Source organism: Microcaecilia unicolor, chromosome 6 (genome assembly GCF_901765095.1).
Source record: "Microcaecilia unicolor chromosome 6, aMicUni1.1, whole genome shotgun sequence".
Taxonomy (NCBI): Eukaryota; Metazoa; Chordata; class Amphibia; order Gymnophiona; family Siphonopidae; genus Microcaecilia; species Microcaecilia unicolor.
Window position 1 is genome coordinate 255848738 of NC_044036.1, and position 18769 is coordinate 255867506.

General features: G+C 42.1%; 1 protein-coding gene across 1 annotated transcript in view; it reads left to right on the forward strand.

Moving 5' to 3' along the window:
* Positions 1-18769, forward strand: part of PAPPA (pappalysin 1) — a 595681-nt gene that overhangs the window by 469993 nt on the left and 106919 nt on the right. The window contains exons 15-17 of the mRNA XM_030207548.1: positions 1084-1267; positions 12227-12437; positions 13569-13737. Coding sequence (XP_030063408.1) covers positions 1084-1267; positions 12227-12437; positions 13569-13737 — 564 coding nt within the window. The remainder of the gene's footprint in view (positions 1-1083; positions 1268-12226; positions 12438-13568; positions 13738-18769) is intronic.

An 18769-nucleotide genomic window follows, 5' to 3' on the forward strand; every position in this document is an offset into this window, starting at 1 on the left:
TTTCATAGGTGTGGTAAATTAATAATAAAAAATAAAACCTCTTGCAAGTTAGTTAAAGTCTTCAGAGGGGTACTGGCTTCTCCCAGGTTCTGCAGTCACAGTGTGCAGATGTTTAAATTAAGTATTAAACAAACTCAAGCCTGGCTATAAAGAATCAGAACGTTTCCAGTGCTCCAAAGAAAATCTTTTTCTACCTTAGCCAGACTTCTGATACATTACACATAGGTTGTGAAAGTGTACACTGGAGGGCTGCTACTGTCTTCCCTGGGCTTCCCTGGCTCATCTCTGCTCTATGGTTTTATCTGCTCTCACCAAACCATGCTCTCTACCAAGCACTATAGAGCTAGACAACTTAAGGTGGCTCTGTGACAGACTGTGGTTAAGGGACAGCAGCAGTTTCCTGTATACATAGTATAGTAGCATAGTAAATGAGGACAGATAAAGACCTATACAGTCCATCCAGTCTGCCCAACAAGATAAACTCATTTTACATGGTATGTGATACTTTATACCCAAGTTTGATTTGTCCTTGCCATTCTCAGGGCACAGACCGTAGAAGTCTGCCCAGCACTGTTCTTGTACTAAATTCTGAAGCTAACGTCGAAACCCCATAAAATTTACACTCGAGCCCATCCATATCTATTCAGTAACGGTGAGGGCGTAGACTGTAGAAGTCTGCCCAGCACCAGTTTTGCTTCCCAATTACCGGCGTCACCACCTTATCTCTGCTAAGATTCCATGGACCCATTCCTTCCATTCCTATACTCATCATGTAGCCCTGTATCTTTCAAAATCTAGCAGAAACAATGTAAATGCAGTTCTATTTCTCCAAGGGAGTAGACATTCAGGACCAATCTAGATGCTGCTAAACCCAGGCCCTCTATGAGCAGCCAATGCAAAATTTCAAACCTGGGCATGATCGATGGAAACAGCTCCTGTTACTCACCCATCTTTAGATTGTGATGAAGATACAGTTAATATCAATGGAAACAACCTTTCTTGAGCACTTCATTCTGGATTGACCTGATGTATGTTTTTTATAAACTCTTTTGAGCTGAGTCTCTGTGTACTCATTTCTTCCAGTTGGAGAGCACCATCAGAATGACCTGCATAGATGGGAAGTGGAACAAGCAAGTGTCCTGTGAGCCTGTGGATTGTGGATTCCCGGATCAGTATCATGTATACCCTGCCATATTCTCCTGTCCTTCTGGTACCACCTTTGGAAAACAGTGCTCCTTCCAGTGTCGCCCTCCTGCCCAACTCAGAGGTATAGTTGTCTTCAACTGATTGCTTGAGAGTACTGTAGGCATGCTGACCATTATATTTTATTCAGGGAAGTAAACCAAGCATTTATTTATTTCAGATGTTAATTTCCCATGTATTTATTTTTTAGCAGCTGAGGTTTATTTAATGCTATGTCTTTTGGTGTTGAGGGAAGCCAGGCATTGAAGATAATGACAGCAAAATGTACCTCCTCCAGGGCTTCTTCTTTTTTTTATTTTTCTTTTTTCCTTGTTTAAGAAAGGATAAATAGAGCCAAAATTGTAATTACCTTGTCTGGTTCACCTCAACCTGATCCTTTGTTAAACAAGACCCCAGAGAAGGGCTAAGTCAAAATAAAATTAAACTTCCAGGTCTTCTGGCATTCAAATCCAATCCCAGAATCATTTGTTAACTGTCATATTTTAAGCAGAGTTTGTTTTTAAGTCCATTATTAAATGCAGAAAACAACTAAGAGGATGTGTGTATGTGTGTGTAAATCGCCTTTTTGGAGCAGTGGATAATGTGTTCTCATACTTAAAACATGCACTTGTGAAGCTATTATTTTTACAGTACAGTTTGGTTCTCCTAGCATATAAGAGAGGGGGAGGGAGTCAAAATTTCGTCCAGCATCAAAACATTCAGTTACTGAAATGATACAATAGGGTGCTACAGTACAGCCTATTAAAACCCAGAAACAGAACTCGTTTCAAGTGTGGATCTAGCTTCTGAGCATACAGGACTGGCCTTGCCACTAGGCAAACCAGGTGTCTGCCTAGGGCAGCAAAATTTATGTGGCAGTGGTGGCATGATAGTAAAGCAATGTATCATCTTTTCTTCCTCTGCCATTGTCACCCTACCTTTTCCTGGCTGTCCAAAAGTACTCAGTGCTGGTGCAGGACCTTTCAGTACAGGCTTGTGCTGAAGCACGGCTAGATCCTGCCCTTCCAGTGCATATCCTGACCAGGGAGAGGGCATAATGTGGCAGCACTTGAGTATGGGCCTCTACTGAAAAGTATGATGCTACTGAGTACATATGGAGCAGCTGTGAGGAGAAAGGGCAACAACAGCAGTGGTAGGGTAAAGAAAAATTGGGGTTGGGAAGGAAAGGGAGATGCTGGACCTGGTGGGGACTGTTGGGGGGAGGGAAAATTCTGGCCACCTGGGGTGTAGAGAGGAGAAAGGAAGTTGTTGGCCACCTAGAGGGAAGGGGAGATGCTGGACGACAAGGGAAGGTGGGGGCTAGGGCCTTGAGCTGCCCCTTGGAGAGTGGGGGAGGGCAACACATAGCTGAAGTTTCAGCTAGGGCATCAGTTACCCATGGTCGGGCCCTGTAAGTCCATGAGTATTACTTTGGAAACTCTTGCTCTGAACTCCTACCCTTGTGGATATCAAGTAACATAAGGTTTTGGACCATACACAATGAAATCAGAATGAGGTATCAATGCAGGCATCTTTTCTAAAATCTAGGTTTATTTGTGATTATGTATGTCTTTTATAAGATTGTTTTATTATTGTATGCAACCCAAAGTGCCACAGGGATGGGGGTTGGAAATTAGGGATGTACATACATTTTGTTTCCTTTCTTTGTGCATGTGAAGTGTTTGGGTTCATTAAATAAATTTTACATGCATAGAAACAAAGTAATAAAACAAAAAAGGGAAAATTAAACTTAAATGAGGGTATATACACCTGGCATTGTTACTGGTGATGCCTTCTCAGTCCAAAAAGATACACTTTTTTTAAATGTTGTATGGTTTAGAACAAAGGTATTTCCATGGCAGTGACAGCTTTCATTTATTTATTTGTTGCATTTGTATCCCACATTTTCCCACCTATTTGCAGGCTCAATGTGGCTTACATTGTACCGTGAAGACGTTTGCCAACTCCGGTAGAGAAAAAAGTACAAAGTGATGTTATAGTCGAATGAGGTTCATATGTTACAGACACATTGTGAATCAGAGAAGGAGAATTATGTAGTGTTCATTACGAGCTTTAGTTATGTTGTGTTGCAGGGTTCAGGCACTTAAGTTGAGTCGGTAGGGTATGCCTTATTGAACAGGTTGGTCTTTAGTAGCTTCCGGAAGTTGAGGTGGTTATACGTTGTTTTCACAGTTTTTGGTAATGCATTCCACAGTTGTGTGCTTATGTAGGAGAAGCTGGATGCATAGGTTGATTTGTATTTGAGACCTTTACAGCTTGGGTAGTGGAGATTTAGGTATGTCCGTGTTGATGCGACTCTGTTTCTGGTTGGTAGGTCTATGAGGTCGGTCATGTATCCCGGGGCTTCACCGTAAATAATTCTGTGGACTAGGGTGCAGATCTTGAATGCAGTACGTTCTTTGATTGGGAGCCAGTGCAATTTTTCTTGGAGGGGTTTGGCGCTTTCGAATCGCATTTTGCCAATTATGAGTCTGGCTGCTGTGTTTTGAGCGGTCTGAAGTTTCTTTATGAGTTGCTCTTTGCATCCCGTATAGATTCCATTGCAGTAGTCAGCGTGGCTTAGTACCATTTATTGTACCAGGCTGCAGAATATTTCCCCTCGGGAAGAATGGTTTCACTCATTTGAGTTTCCACATTGAGTGGAACATTTTCTTGGTTGTAGAGTTCACTTGGCTCTCGAGTGTAAGGTTATGGTCGAATGTAACCCCGAGGATTTTCAGGCTATCTGATATAGGGAGGGTGTGATCTGGTGTATTTAAATTTGTGGGGTTCGTGTTACGTAGGGATGAGAGGATGAGGCAATGTGTTTTTTCTGTGTTCAGTTTTAGTTGGAACGCATTTGCCCATGAGGTCATGGTGTTCATGCTGAGATTGATTTCATTGGTGATTTCTGTCAGGTCATGTTTGAAAGGAATGTATATTGTAATGGTGTCTGCATAGATGAATGGGTTGAAGACTTGGGTGGATAGGGACTTTGCTAGCGGGGCCATCATTAAGTTGAAGAGGATCGGTGATAGTGGTGATCCTTGAGGTACTTTGCAATCTGCTTTCCATGGTAGTGATATGTTTGAGTTAGATTTCACTTGGTATGTTATGGTGGTTAGGAAGCCCTTGATCCTTTATTTATTTATTTATTTATTTATTTATAGCATTTGTATCCCACATTTTTCCACCAATTTGCAGGCTCAATGTGGCTTACATTTGCCGTAATGACGGTTGCCATTTCCGGGTAGCTGAATTACAAATGGTATTGCATTAAGGTGCATACATATATGGTAACATACATGGAACATGGCGTATATGGAACAGATCATGGTTTTTTACAAATAACAAACAAGAATACCTAAACTTATTCTTACCTGAATATGTCAAAGGTAGTGGATTGAAGTTCTTTGATTCAGTAAGAAGGAATGGCAAGAATATTCCCAGTAATTCTACTCCATCATTGATTTAATAATTCGTACTTAATATCCTACCTCAACATATGCGCATGAGACAAGTTGCAGCAATATAAAGTGACAAATAATGTTCCACATTTAAAATAGCTCTCAATAAACCAGCTCTAGCCTTCCAACCCAACTTGAAAATTGACAACTCTCCACAAGTAAGCAATGTCTATTCTGAACCCATGCTTCAATAAAGCCTAACCCACTATTCCTGTCAAACTCATGATTTTCCTCCCATAGCAGTACTTTTTTCTGGCTCCTTTTGGTAAGGGTGCTAAATCTAGTTCTACTGTTATTAATAGTTCAAATAACCTATTTTAAATTAAAACAACTGCATCTGTTGCACTAGTTTTTACAATATCATTTTAGAATAATTGTGCAATTTACGATTTTACTGTTGTTAGACTATGGAAACTCTTTATATTTAGGTTTAACTTCTAAATTGATTTCAAAAATTCAAATGATTCAACACTCAGCTGCTAGATGTATATTTCGAAAATCTCGAATAGTTCATGTTACTCCTTTATTGAGGAAGCTACATTCAGGCTTATTTTCGAAAGAGAAAGACTCCCATATTTCGACCCAAATCGGGAGATGGGCGCCTTTCTCTCATGGGCGCCCAAATCGGTATAATCGAAAGCCAATTTTGGGTGTCTCCAAGTGCAGTCTGTCGCGGGAACGGAGAAAGTTGACGGGGGCATGTTGGAGGCGTGGTGAAGGCAGGACTGGGGCGTGTTTATCGGCCGAGGAGAGATGGGCGTGCTCGGCTGATAATGGAAAAAAGAAGTGCGCCAGAAGTGAGAATTTGGGTCACTTTTTTTGGACCCTTTTTTTTCACGAACAAGTCTCCAAAAAGTGCCCCAACTGCCCAGATGACTCCCCCAGTGGTCACTAACCCCCTCCCACTACCTTTTTTCCAGCCTGTGTGCCAGCCTCAAATATCATACCCAGCTCCATCACAGCAGTATGCAGGTCCCTGGAGCAGTTGTTAGTGGGGGCAGTGGACTTCAGCCAGGTGGACCCAGGCCCATTCCCCCCTACCTGTTACACTTGTGCTGGTAAATGGGAGCACTCCAAACCGCCCCCAAAACCCACTGTACCCACATCTAGGTGCCCTCCTTCAGCCATTAGTGCTACGGTAATGGTGTAGAGTTGTGGGCAGTGGGTTTTGGTGGGGATTTGGGGGGCTCAGCACCCAAGGTAAGGGAGCTATGGTCTTGGGAGGTATTTAAAAATTTTTTTTAATTGTTACAAGTGCCCCCTAGGGTGCCCGGTTGGTGTCCTGGCATGTGAGGGGGACCAGTGCACTACGAATCCTGGCCCCTCCCATGACCAAATGCCTTGGATTTGTTCGTTTTTGAGCTGTGCGCCTTCGGTTTCCATTATCACTGAAAACTGATACCGCCCAGCTCAAATCCGCCCAAATGCGATGCATTTGCCCGGCACCAACCGTATTATCGAAACAAAAGATGGACGCCCATCTTTTTCGAAACAAAAGATGGATTCCCATCTTTTTCAAAAATACGGTCTGGCCCGGCCCTTCGCAGACCAGTCTTCGGAGATAAATGCCCATGGAGATGGGCATTCGCGTTCGATTATGCCCCTCATTGGCTCCCAGTTGAGGCTCGGATTGATTTTAAGGCACTTTGGAGGTCTTTTACTAAGCAGCAGTTACCACTTGCTAATCCGGAACTACTGATGAGCTACTGCAGCAGCCCAGCGGTAGTTCTCACCCCCAGCACATGCCATTTCTGGTGCTACAAAAATATTTTTTATTTTTGTAGCGCCAGTGTTTACCTGGTGGTAATCGGGTAGTACCACGCGTGCAACCTGTTGACTGCTGGATTAACGCAGGAGCCCTTACCACCATATCAGTGGGTGGTGGCAAGTGTCCCCCCCCTGAAATGGCCACGTGGCTAGTGTTTCACTTGCCGTATTGCCATTCTTTGAAAAAAAGACAGCTTTTTACATGCTGCGGTAAAAGGGGGTCTCAGTGCGCCTCAGAAACATGCACTGTTGCCAGTGTGGGCCCCCTTTTAACACAACTTAGTAAAAGGGGATCCTTGTTTGGTTTTTAAGATGCTCACTACTTGATAAGAATGTTAAATGCTAAAACAACATCTAGGGGCTGTAATCTTATTCTTTTGGCTTTTCCTTCAAACAAAAGTGTGAGATTTAAATCTTTGTTTTCTCACTCCTTTTTCTTTTTAGCTATCCGTTTATGGAATAATATTCCTGTTAATTTATGCTTAGTGAGAAATTTCTATTCGTTTCGTAAAGTACTGAAAACCAATTTATAGATTTGGGACAGGTCAACAAGTGCTCCAAGCATCACAAAAAAATACAACTCTAAAAGCTCTAGGACACAGTTACCCCATATTTCTAAGAGGAGGTCAACCACCTTGGGAAAGGAAGACAGTTGTCTCCCCTATCTCCCCTACTTACCCCTCACAAATGCTCAAGCAGTCTATAAGCAGTGGACCAGGACCAATATGATATGCAAACTCTCTTGCCTATATGTTCTGCAGAATAACTGCCATCAGTGCAGCCCTCCAGTGTCCTGCTGCACTGGCTGAAAAAACTTTTATAAGAGAACACAACCATTGTCCTCCCTCAAACTTTCAAATGACTTACATTTTCTCTTGTCATTAACAACCTCAAATACTCTAGTAAGTCCCTTTTCTATACCAGTCCTGTAACTTTTCTCTTTCTATCCCAGGAAGAAACTCAGCATTGTCTATTGTATAAAAGGCAGCAACCAAGATATTCTACACTTGAATTTCAGAACCCTACAGAACCATGCCCACCCTTGTCACAATGCTTTACAAACAAATTACTCACTATACCAGGATCCAGCTTATTCGCTGGTACATGCAAAGTGTATACCAAACCTACGGGAGCTACCGACTGATTCTCTAACCCAGTGTTTCCCAAGTTGGTCCTGGAGTATCCCCTTTCCAGTCAATTTTTCAGGATAGCTACAATGAATATGCATGAGATCAATTTGGAGGCAGTACTCCAGGATCAACTTGGGAAACACTGCTGTACCCTATAAGGTATGAAAAAAGTCTTCTCCCAAAGCCAATCGGCTAGGTGAAGTATGATTCATGCTATGGTATATCTTTGGAAGGCCTAAGCCTCCATGGTGAAAGGAAAGCTTAACTGGTGCAGAGTTATCCTTGGATTTTTATGTTGCCTCAAAAATTTCCTACACAGGTCACTGAATTTAGCAGAATCCTAAATCTGTACAAAAAGAATGGAAGTGTTGGTAAGGTATAGAACCACTTATGAAATAACCCCATTTTATATAAAGCTATACAACCTTGCAAGCTCAATGGCAATAAAATCAAAAGTTTGAAAACCACTAAGGATTTCTGCAAAAAGATCAAAATGTTAATATAATACATTTACACTAAATTGGCTGTTAAATAGATCCCCAAATATTGCATCCGACCTTCCACCCATTCAAATGACGCATTGCTTCTGATTTATTCAAATTAAGCTTCAGACCAGATACTACCCCAAATCCCAACACTTGTTTATTAAATACTTGATGTATTTTGCCTTTCTGTGATACAACTAGGTATTTCTGTCTTCCTAGTGGGCTCACAATATAAGTTTTTGTACATGAGGCAATGAAGGATTAAGAGACTTGCCCAAGGTTACAAGGAGCCACAATGGGAATCAAAATCAGTTCTGCTAGAAGTCAGCCAATTAACCATTAGGCTAATTCTAAGGTGTGAGGCAATGAATGAAGAGGAATAGACAACAGCAACAGCATATTTTCACCAAATGCCAAAACACTTTACCCCTTCCTTTCCAGTTTTTACCTCTACTATTTCTTTGCTATTTCTTGAACAGTGTAAAAGGGGTTCCAAATAAAGAATAAATAGAAGGGGGGCAAGGGACAACCCTGCCTAGTTCCAATTCATAGTAGAAAATAGGTAGATACCCCACTGTTCACCATTATTGTTGCACTAGGGTTTGTGTACAAATCAGGAATCATATCCAAAAAGGGGCTCTGCAACCCATAAACCTTTAACAGATCAAATATAAAAGTGAAATGTATATAATCAAAAGCTTTTTCTGCATCTAAACTAATCAGCTTGACAGCATTTTGTTTAACAGTACAATACTTCATAGCTACCAGGACCCTAAGGACATTCCACATAGCCTGCCTACCTTGTATAGATCCCAATAGGTCAACGTGTATAATCTCCTCAGTGCACTCATATGTGGCAGTAGTTCCAGCCTATCATGAGCAGATGAATGGAAGACCAGTATCTGTCTACCCCCTAGTCTCCAGATTTATATAAGTGCCCCCCCCCCCTCCACTTGGGACCTTAAAAGTGTCCTCCCATAGATCATTTTGATCCTTTGGGCCTTGCATCCCTCAAGCATCTTATCTGGAATGAAGTGTTCCTAGTGGCTGTCATTTCCTCCTGGAGGGTCAGTGAACTTCAAGTGCTCATCCATTACCTGCTGTACTCTCTGTGGTGGTTTCTGAATTCCACCTTAAACTATCATCTTTCCAGTGTCCTTCCAAAGTCACATTTGAACAGGGCAAAAGAAACCTGGTGCACCTTGGACTGTAGACATGTCTTATTGTATTTTATTTATTTAATTTCTTAGATACCATCTGCAAGCCCAAAAGCTAACAGAGTGGTATTTATTAAGGTACAGTAGATATTCTTTTGTCCCTTGGAGGGCTCACAATCTGAATTTTGTACCTGAGGAGTTACAGCGGGATTTGAATCGGGTTGTCCTGGTTCTCAGCCAGCTGTGAATGACATAGGACCAGATTCTACATATGGTGCTGAAAAATCGGTGCAAAAAAAAAAAAAAAGAGAGCTAAGCGGTATTCTGTAAACGGTGTTCAGAATTGGGTGTTGTTTATAGAATAGCGCTTAGTGCCAGGATCTGCACCTAACTTATAGGCACAAGGTGTAAATTCTCGTGCCTAAATTAGGCATGGATCTGCCATATTCTGTAACACTACGTGCAAAATCTTAGAATACCCATGACCCGCCCATGACCATGCCCTCCTTTCAGATCCATACATAAGAATTTACATGCACATCTTTATAGAATACCACATAGCAAGATTATTATTGACTTACCAGAGAGAAATAACAAAAATTCATCATGCACCTGGTTAAATTTTCATTATCCTAATTGCAGAGGACTTAAATACAAATCTGTACATACATCCAGTTTCTCATACACCTGCACACAACTATGGAATGAATTACCGATCGCCATAAAAACAACACACGATTTGACAACCTTCTGAAAATTATTAAAGACTTACTTATTCATAAAGACGTACAACAAAGATTCCCCATAACGATTTGACTCCCAAATTATTCCATTTACAACTATTATGGAACCTTCCTATTTGTTCATCTTAATTACATCCTCATGACTGAATATTATACCTTGTCCTAATATCATTATGTTATGTTTATCTATCAATCCACTTCCAATCCAATATGATTTACTTACGCACTCGTATTTGTAACAATTGTAAAATTATTATTCCGTTAATATGATTGCTATGATATTCTTATGTACCCATCTGTATCTATACTCTGAAATTCTTATTCTATAATGTGTATATGTTGTTGTAACATTTTGTAAGCCACATTGAGCCTGCAAATAGGTGGAAAAATGTGGGATACAAGTGCAGCAAATTAATAAATAAATAAATAAACAAATAAATTATTGGCACTAATTAGCTCATTACTCAATTAAATTGTGCAAGCAAATTGGGATGCACACAAATTTGTGCGCACAATTTTGAGCACCATATATAGAATCCAAGTGATAATGTAGAGCTTGCAACATTTTGCTGCCTTCAGCAAAGCAACCACAACTCGAAGGTATTGAAAAGTACATTCTCCAGCTGGGTGTCAAGCATCAGCTTTTGTTATCAAAGAGCAATGATTCAGTTGCGCTCTGTTTTGCATCAGTACTTCATATTTGCAAAACACTACTTAGTCCTCTATCCTTACCTTCAGAAAACACTATTGCCTAGATTAATTTTCTTGCCTTGGCATAATCTGCTAGATTCTATATAGCGCGCCCAGAAATCTGTGCCAAAACCCAAGCATATTCTATAACAACGCGCTAATTTAATTGGCTTAACAAGCTAATCAGCAATTTTAACAGCACTTAACATGCAATAATGAGTACTAATTAGCAATAATTAGAATTTGGGCACACAGCTCACTAAGCTTATTCTGAAACGCAGTGTGCCTAACTTCTAAAGTGTGCAGGCAAAAAGGGATGTGGTTCTGGGCAGGGAAATGGGTGTTTCATAGGAATTCCAAAATTTATGCACATAATTATAGAATATGGCCCAGTGCAAATAAATCTACACGCAGGGATTTACGCCACATTTTCATTGGGGTAAATGGACTCATGTAGTTTTAGGCGCTGTGATACCAACTAAGAATATTCTATAGACTGTGCATAAATCTATGCACTGCTTATAGAAAATGCGGTCAGAAATGTTTTCCACATGGATTTTTTAGTCACCATATATAGAATCAGGCCCAATGCGTTTGGACAGTGTGTCCTATGAAATCTCTTCACTTAACTATCCTAGGGCCATGAAATAATACTGATTAAGACATACCTATAGAAAGCATGCCTATATGGACTATCCTGAAAATGAGGTTTGTATGGGGCTCTCAAGTGCTAAAACTGGCATTAGCATTGTGTCTTATATAGTCCCCTGGATTCTATATAGCATGCCTAGAGTTCCGCACGGTTCCTCATGTAAATAACTACATGCGTAGATTAATTGTTTAACAAGCTGTTAAGCTTCGTTAACAGCTTTTAGCAAGCAAAAACAAGCACGAATTGGCAAAAATTAGAATTTATGCATGTACATTACTAAACATATTCTGTAATATACTGCACCTACATTCTAATGTAATGTAATTCAAGCCACATTGAGCCTGCAAATAGGTGAGAAAATGTGGGATACAAATGCAACAAGTAAATAAATAAATAATGCACGCAGGCAAAAAGAGGCATGCTTAAGGGTGTGGAAACGGGCATTTCATGGGCGTTCCAAAATCTACGCATATTATTATAAAATATGGGCTAGTGTGCGTAAATCTACACGCAGGGATTTACACCAGATTTTTGTTGGCATAAATGGACGCACATAAATGTAGTCGCATGAACTATGCCTAAGCGTATTCTAAATACCGCACATAGATTTATGTACGGTATTTAAAATACACTTAAGCGTGATTGCCTATTGGTATTTAGAATACACTTGTGATTGCCTATTATGAGTTAATTTTAGGCACCATATATAGAATTCGGCCCAATATGCTTAACTTGGAGCACTTCAGCTTTTTTTGTTGTTTTAAGTATACATGGAAGTAGGCAGGCTTGACTAAATGCACATACGCATGCAAACCCACACACAAAATCAAGACCACCAGGCAGCTTTAGGATTTGACAATAAAGTTACATACATTTTGGTAATTGAACTGTGATTATGGTACTTAGATAGTAGTCTTGCTCTGTCATTAACCTGTATCCACTCTTATCACTAGGAAGCAAGAACTTGCTCACCTGTTTGGAGGATGGTCTCTGGTCTTTCCCTGAAGCCCTTTGTGAGCTGATGTGCTTGGCACCCCCACCAGTTCCAAATGCTGTTCTTCAGACTGCTCGTTGCCTTGGGGATGGGCATAAAGTGGGCTCCTTTTGCAAATATAAATGCAAACCAGGGTACCACGTTGCAGGCTCATCCATAAAAGCCAGAAAGTAAGTGAAAACACTAAATCAAGTTTACAAGGTTTCATGTCCTAGAGAGATATTGGTGAGATATCCCAGGGAAGTATAGAAGGCTGACATTTCTCAGGAAATTATGAAAAGGATTGTATACTCTAAGGAGTAGGGAGAAATGATGATATTCCAGGGAACATGGGGAAAAGAGTAGCATGTCCATCAAATATGTTGGAGAAAAGATAACGTGGCTCAAATAAGTATGGAAAAAAGATTTGATGTGTCAGGGAAGCACAAGGGTGATATACCCTACAGCAGTGGTTCTCAACTCAGTCCTCGGGACCCACCTAGCCAATCAGGTTTTCAAGATATCACAATGAATATGCACAAGATAGATTTGCATACAATGGAGGTAGTGCATGCAAATTTATTTCATGCGCATTCATTATGGATATCTGATAACCAGACTGGCTAGGTGTGTCCGAAGAACAGGGTTGAGAACCCCTGCCCTAGAAAAACATAGTTACAAGTTTTGTTAGGTGGTGGCCTAGTGGTTAGAGCACCAAACTGAGAACCAAAGAACTTCAAACCCTGCCCCTTCCACTGATTCTCTTTGTGACCTTGAGCAAGTCATGTTACCTTCTGTTGCCTCAAGTACCACCTTAGATTGTAAACCCTCTCTGTGGCAGAGACCTGCCTACAGTACTTGAATATAACTTGCCTTGGGTACTTGGTTGGAAAAAGGAATAATTAAATCCTAAGTTAAATGTTACAGAATATCAATCATGGCAAAGGAATACAGAGTGTTTTGGTATGGTTCTGGAGCAATAGAAATGACAGATCGATTCCTAGAGTGCTAGGTGAGAGAGAAGCTGCTGTTACTGAATTATGCAAAGCTCCTCTGGTGTTAGGTTAGAGACTTAACCCAATGAATACACGAGATAGATTTATACAGTGGAGGTAGTGCATACAAATTTATCTCATGCATATTCATTGTGGATATCCTGAAAACCTGACTAGCTGTTTGTGTTCTGAGTACTGGGTTGAGAACCTCTGGATTAGAAAGAAGCAGCTGCAGTACTGCACTTGCTTTTGGTCAGTGAAATTAAATGGTACAGTAGTTTAGCATTTCATACTACATGATGTGTGTTGATCTTTATTTTTTGGAAGGAGGACTTTCAAGACTCAGTGCATAGAAGATGGCACCTGGCAAGAAGGGGCATGCGTGCCTGTCACATGTGACTCTCCGTCTCCCAAGTTTCATGGGTTGTACCAGTGTACCAATGGGTTTCAGTTCAACAGCGAGTGCAAGATCAAGTGTGAGGACAACAATCGATCTGTGAGTTCCTTTTTCTCTGCCTGTGTCCAAATATGAACTGAGAAAGGTTTTCTAAGGTGTAAGTTGTGTTTTCTGACCTCTGCACTTAATACTGCACACAAACATTCCTTTTCATCAGGGGACTGAGTGAACTATAAGAAAACAAGGTATACAATACAAAGCAAAACTCCATCAAACCTAGCATCTTGCCACTGAAGTGATCAATCTGAGTCACTAGGAAGTACCTAGAAGATCCCAGATCATATATTCATTCCTTACAGTTCCTTTCCATGGTTGAATGGTAGTCTTCTTAGGTCTACTTGACTAGTAACTGTTTATGGCATTTTTATCTAGGAATTGTCCAAACCCCTTTTATCATAGCCATGCTAGATGTCTTCACCATTTCATCCCCAGTGCAGGTCTTTCCTGTGCATTGAGGTGTAGATGATCAAATGTCCTGCACTGATCCAAACAGTGCTCTAAAAATAGCACTGGGACAGCGTGGGGCTTTACCACCCCTAGGATCAGAGATAATAGTATGCAAATTTAAGCATGCTATTGTCTCTGATCATAGGGTAAAAGTGCTTGAGGAATCCTCCCGCAGTTGTTTGACAGGTCTGGGCTATCAAAGCCCAGGCCTGTAAAAACACAAGTACTGGAGGTCCATGAGACCTCCAGACACCCCTACAACTGAAAAATCCTGGTGGCCTAGTGCCCCCTGAACCCCCAATATCTCCCCCCCCCCCCCCCCGACACAAGCTCATGGGATGCTAGAGATCTGGTGGATCTCCAGCCTCCCTAACCCCCCCCCCCCCCCTCACACCTAATAAATAAAGCCCTGGTTTCTCCCTTATATGGTAGTGAAGCCTGCCCAGTGCAACCCAGGATGCACTAGGTAGGGCTGGGCACCACCATTTTCAAGGCGGCACTGAGGAGGGAGTGTGCTATTCCCTCGTCCACTGCTAAGGTATGGGGAAGGGGGAATGGGGCCGCTAGACCACCAGATGGGGAGGGTTGCAATTGTGGCCCACTGTCCACCAGGACTTCTTTTTATAAGGTGCGAGGGCGGGTTTGGGGGGCTGGAGGTCCACCGGAGCTCCAGCCGTCCCCCCATGAGCTTGTGTCTGGGGGGGGGGGGGGGGGGGGGTTGGGTTTGCTTCTGATCATTGGCACCTGAGTCCACTTTTAGCGCAGCAGTAAAATGGCCCATTTTCATTATTCTTATTAATGGCCACATGCTAATTTCTCCATTAGCACATGGCCATTAGCACATGAGCACTTACTGACACCTATTTTCTAGGCAGTAAGGGCTCACACACTAACCACACATTAATCAGCGTGCGGTGCTGTAGCTGTGCCAACCGAATAGCGCAGAATACGCCTACTCTGCACCTCCCAGACAAACCCCAAGCACTAAAGAAATTCTATTTTTTAACGCATGGGTAGCATGTGCTGATCTCAAAACTACCACGGGACACCTGAACACATCCTGCGGTAGTCCTCTTTAACCTGCTGTAAGCACGTGTTAGTGCTTATTGCACCTTAGTAAAAGGACCCCTTAGGGGCTTAAAAAGTTAAGCTTATAAATTTAGCCTTGCCATTCATTTGTCTAGCTTTGTGAACCCAATTTATGAGCCTACTGTGCAAAATCAGTGCTAAGCTCCTAACTTTTTTTCCATGCCCTAAATCTGCCCCTGCTGCCACCTACTTTCTATATTCCAAAGTTTAAGGGTCCCTTTTACTAAGCTGTGGTAGGGCCTACGTGAGTGCAGTGTGCGCTAAAATGAGACTACCGCCAGGCTAGTGCACCCCCTGGCGGTAATTTCAGATTTGGTGCGTGCTCATTCCGACGGTAGAAATTATTTTTTTATTTTCTACCATGCACGGCATTTCTGGCAGAAATTGGCAGTTGACGCGTGCCGAACAGTTACTGCGCTTCTAGCACGTGAGCCCTTACTGCTAGATCAATGGGTGGTGGTAAGGGCTCAGACCGTAAATAGATGCATGCTAGTTTAATTTTACCACACGCCCATTTCCTGGCCAATTTAAAAAACACTCTTTTTCCCCAGACACGGTAAAAAATGGCCCCGCAAGCGCCAAAAACACATGCCCACACTCCCACAGGCCACTTTTTACCGCAGCTTAGTAAAAGAACCCCAAAGTTAGGCTCTCAGCCATAGTACATTTTCAAAGAGGCCAGTTTATGAGAATAATTCTCAGGAGTATAAATCCTTCAAATGTCTGACCCGTTAGAGTTTAAAGGCATACATAACTGTTCCCTATTTATCTGTCTAACCTCACTCACAATTTTATAAGTCTCTGTCATATCTCCTCTCATTCATTTCTTCTCCAAGCTAAAGAGCACTAATCAGTCTTTCCCCCAACGTCTATATATGACGCCTTAAATTGTGCATGTTAATTTGGCCACATGGTCAAATTGCACACACAATTTAATTGATTAACAAGCCAATCAGTGCCTATAATTGGTACTTAACAACCAATTAGTGGCATTAATTAGCTTTAATTAGAATTTATGTGCACAACTTTCTAGGCATCCTATATAATAAAAAGCACCTCCAACGTTCTGAAGCCGAGAAAGTGAAGCCTTGATGCATTCGTGCGCTCTATAAAGCTCCATCTCCTGAATTGACGACACGTAGTTCCGGGTACGTCACCCGCAGCACTGACTAACCGCATGACAGCAGCACGAGGCCCCGCCCCTGCCGTCCTCGCCGCAAGGCCACGCCCCCCCAGGTTGTCGCCGCCGCCGCTCACCCCTCCACCCCCCCTGAGGTTGCCACCGCTCCCCCCCAAACTTTCAAACACACACCCAAACCCTCCACACTCTCCCCACTACAGTTCCGAGTCTGACCACGCCGCCGCACCGCAACCCCCTCGAGGTCGCCGCTCGCCTTCCAACGTGCCTCCCACCCAGAATTTAAAAGTCATCCCTCTGTGTTCCAGACCCCCCTCCCTCCGACTCAGTTCCAGCCACCCCCCTCCCTCCGACTCAGTTCTAGCCAGACCTCTTCTCCAACAACAGTCCTTTGTGTGCCCCTCGGAAACGAACAGCTGTTGCTTGCTGTAGCCCTTCACATCTCTCTCTATAAGAACCCAGCAACACTTACCACATTCAATGCCCCTCGCTGCTCCCTCCCAAACACTCCCCCCCCCCCATTTACAAAAAAAAACAAAAAAACAAGGGACAGCTGTTACAGATGAAGAGGGAGGAGGGGGTACCCCGAGGGAGGGAGGAGGTGCCCTCGAACTGAGAGGGGAACCCTGGAACTGGGAGGGAGAGGGGGGACAAACCTGGAACTCGCAGGGAGGGAGGGAAGGGGGACCCTGGAGCTGGTAGGGCACTGGAACTGGGAGGGAAGGGGGACCCTGGAACTGGTAGGGGACATGGGAATGGGAAGAAGGGAGGACCCTGGAACTGGGAGGGAGAGAGGGAGGGGGCCCCCTGGGAGAGAGGGAGGGGGGCACCCTGGCACACACTCTCATTCTCACACACACTCTCTCTCTCTCACAGACACACTCGCACACAGTCTCACTCTCTCTCTCTGCCACACACACACACTCGCATACAGTCTCACTCTCTGTCACACACACACACACTCGCACATTCACTCTCTCTCTCTCACACAGTCACTCTCACACACACTCTCTCAAACATACACACTCCAAGGAAAATCTTGCTAGCGCCCGTTTCATTTGTGTCAGAAACGGGCCTTTTATACTATTATTCTATAATGCGGTGTGCATTAATTCTAATACACTCAGTCGAAAAGGGGGCATGGCCATGGGCAGGTTGTGGGTGTTTCAAAAAATTGTGCACTATTATGAAATACACCCGATCTGCAGCTAACTTAGGAACAGGTATTTAGGCCTGGTTTTAGGTGGCTTAAATGGTTTTTAGTCACAAGAACAGCATGTGCGCATAATCTATAAACTACATCTAACTTTAGGCGTAGTTTATAGAATCATGCTAATTGTGTGTTTTTTCGGTGCCGATTTTAAGGCACATTTATAGAATTTGGCCCTTTGTTCATAAGGGAGCCATTCCAGTCCCATTTATCATTTTTTGTTACCCTTTTCTGTACCCTTTCCAGTTCTACAATATCTTTTGTGAGATTGAGGGAAGGATCAGATCTGCAAACAATATTATATTTATTTTTGTTTTTACCATCACTGCACACAGAGCTGCAGATTTCAACATATTGTCCACAGTAACTCCAGGATTCTTTTGTTGAGTGGTCATTGCTGATGAAAATAAATAACATTGAATAATATATTTAGTATTGTTTTTCCCATCCACAAAATATATTTGCTTAAACGTGAGACTGGAAAAGGTCACAGGAGGCTTCTTATGAAATCAATTTTTATCAAATAATGCCTCAAAGCTCCCAGGGCTCATAAATCAGCTACTCATTGGAGTCCTGTATTTTATTATCATAGTCCTTCCTCTACCAACCAGAAAAAAGAGAACAGTGGAAAAAAAACTTCAAAATGAAGAAAAATCAACTGTTCCCGCAGAACAACTGGTATAATCACAAGCAAATCACCAATACACAGTCCAAATACCTAAAAAAAATACAAACATTTATTTATTTATTTAGTTATTGCATTTGTACCCCACATTTTCCCACCTCTTTGCAGGCTCAATGTGGCTTACATTACATCATGAGTAGTGGGGATCTATAAGAAAATATACATTTAGTATTGCCTATGGATCTTGGGTAACATGATAATAGTAAAGCAGAAAAGTAGAATAACAAGCAATATACATTTATTGTTGCTTAAGGATCTTGGGTAACATGATAATAGTTACGCAGGATGGTAGAGTAACAAACTAATTTCATGAAGCGAATTTCTTTAAGCAGTTCTGGATATCTGTGTACTGGTTCACATTTGTTGATCTTTGTGATATGCCTTGTCAAAGAGATGGGTCTTCAGTAGTTTGCCACACGCACAAAGAAAGAACACATGCAAAAAAAAAAAAGACAGTTCCAAATTTTTTTTTTTTTTACATATGTTGGCAGTAGTAAGTTCC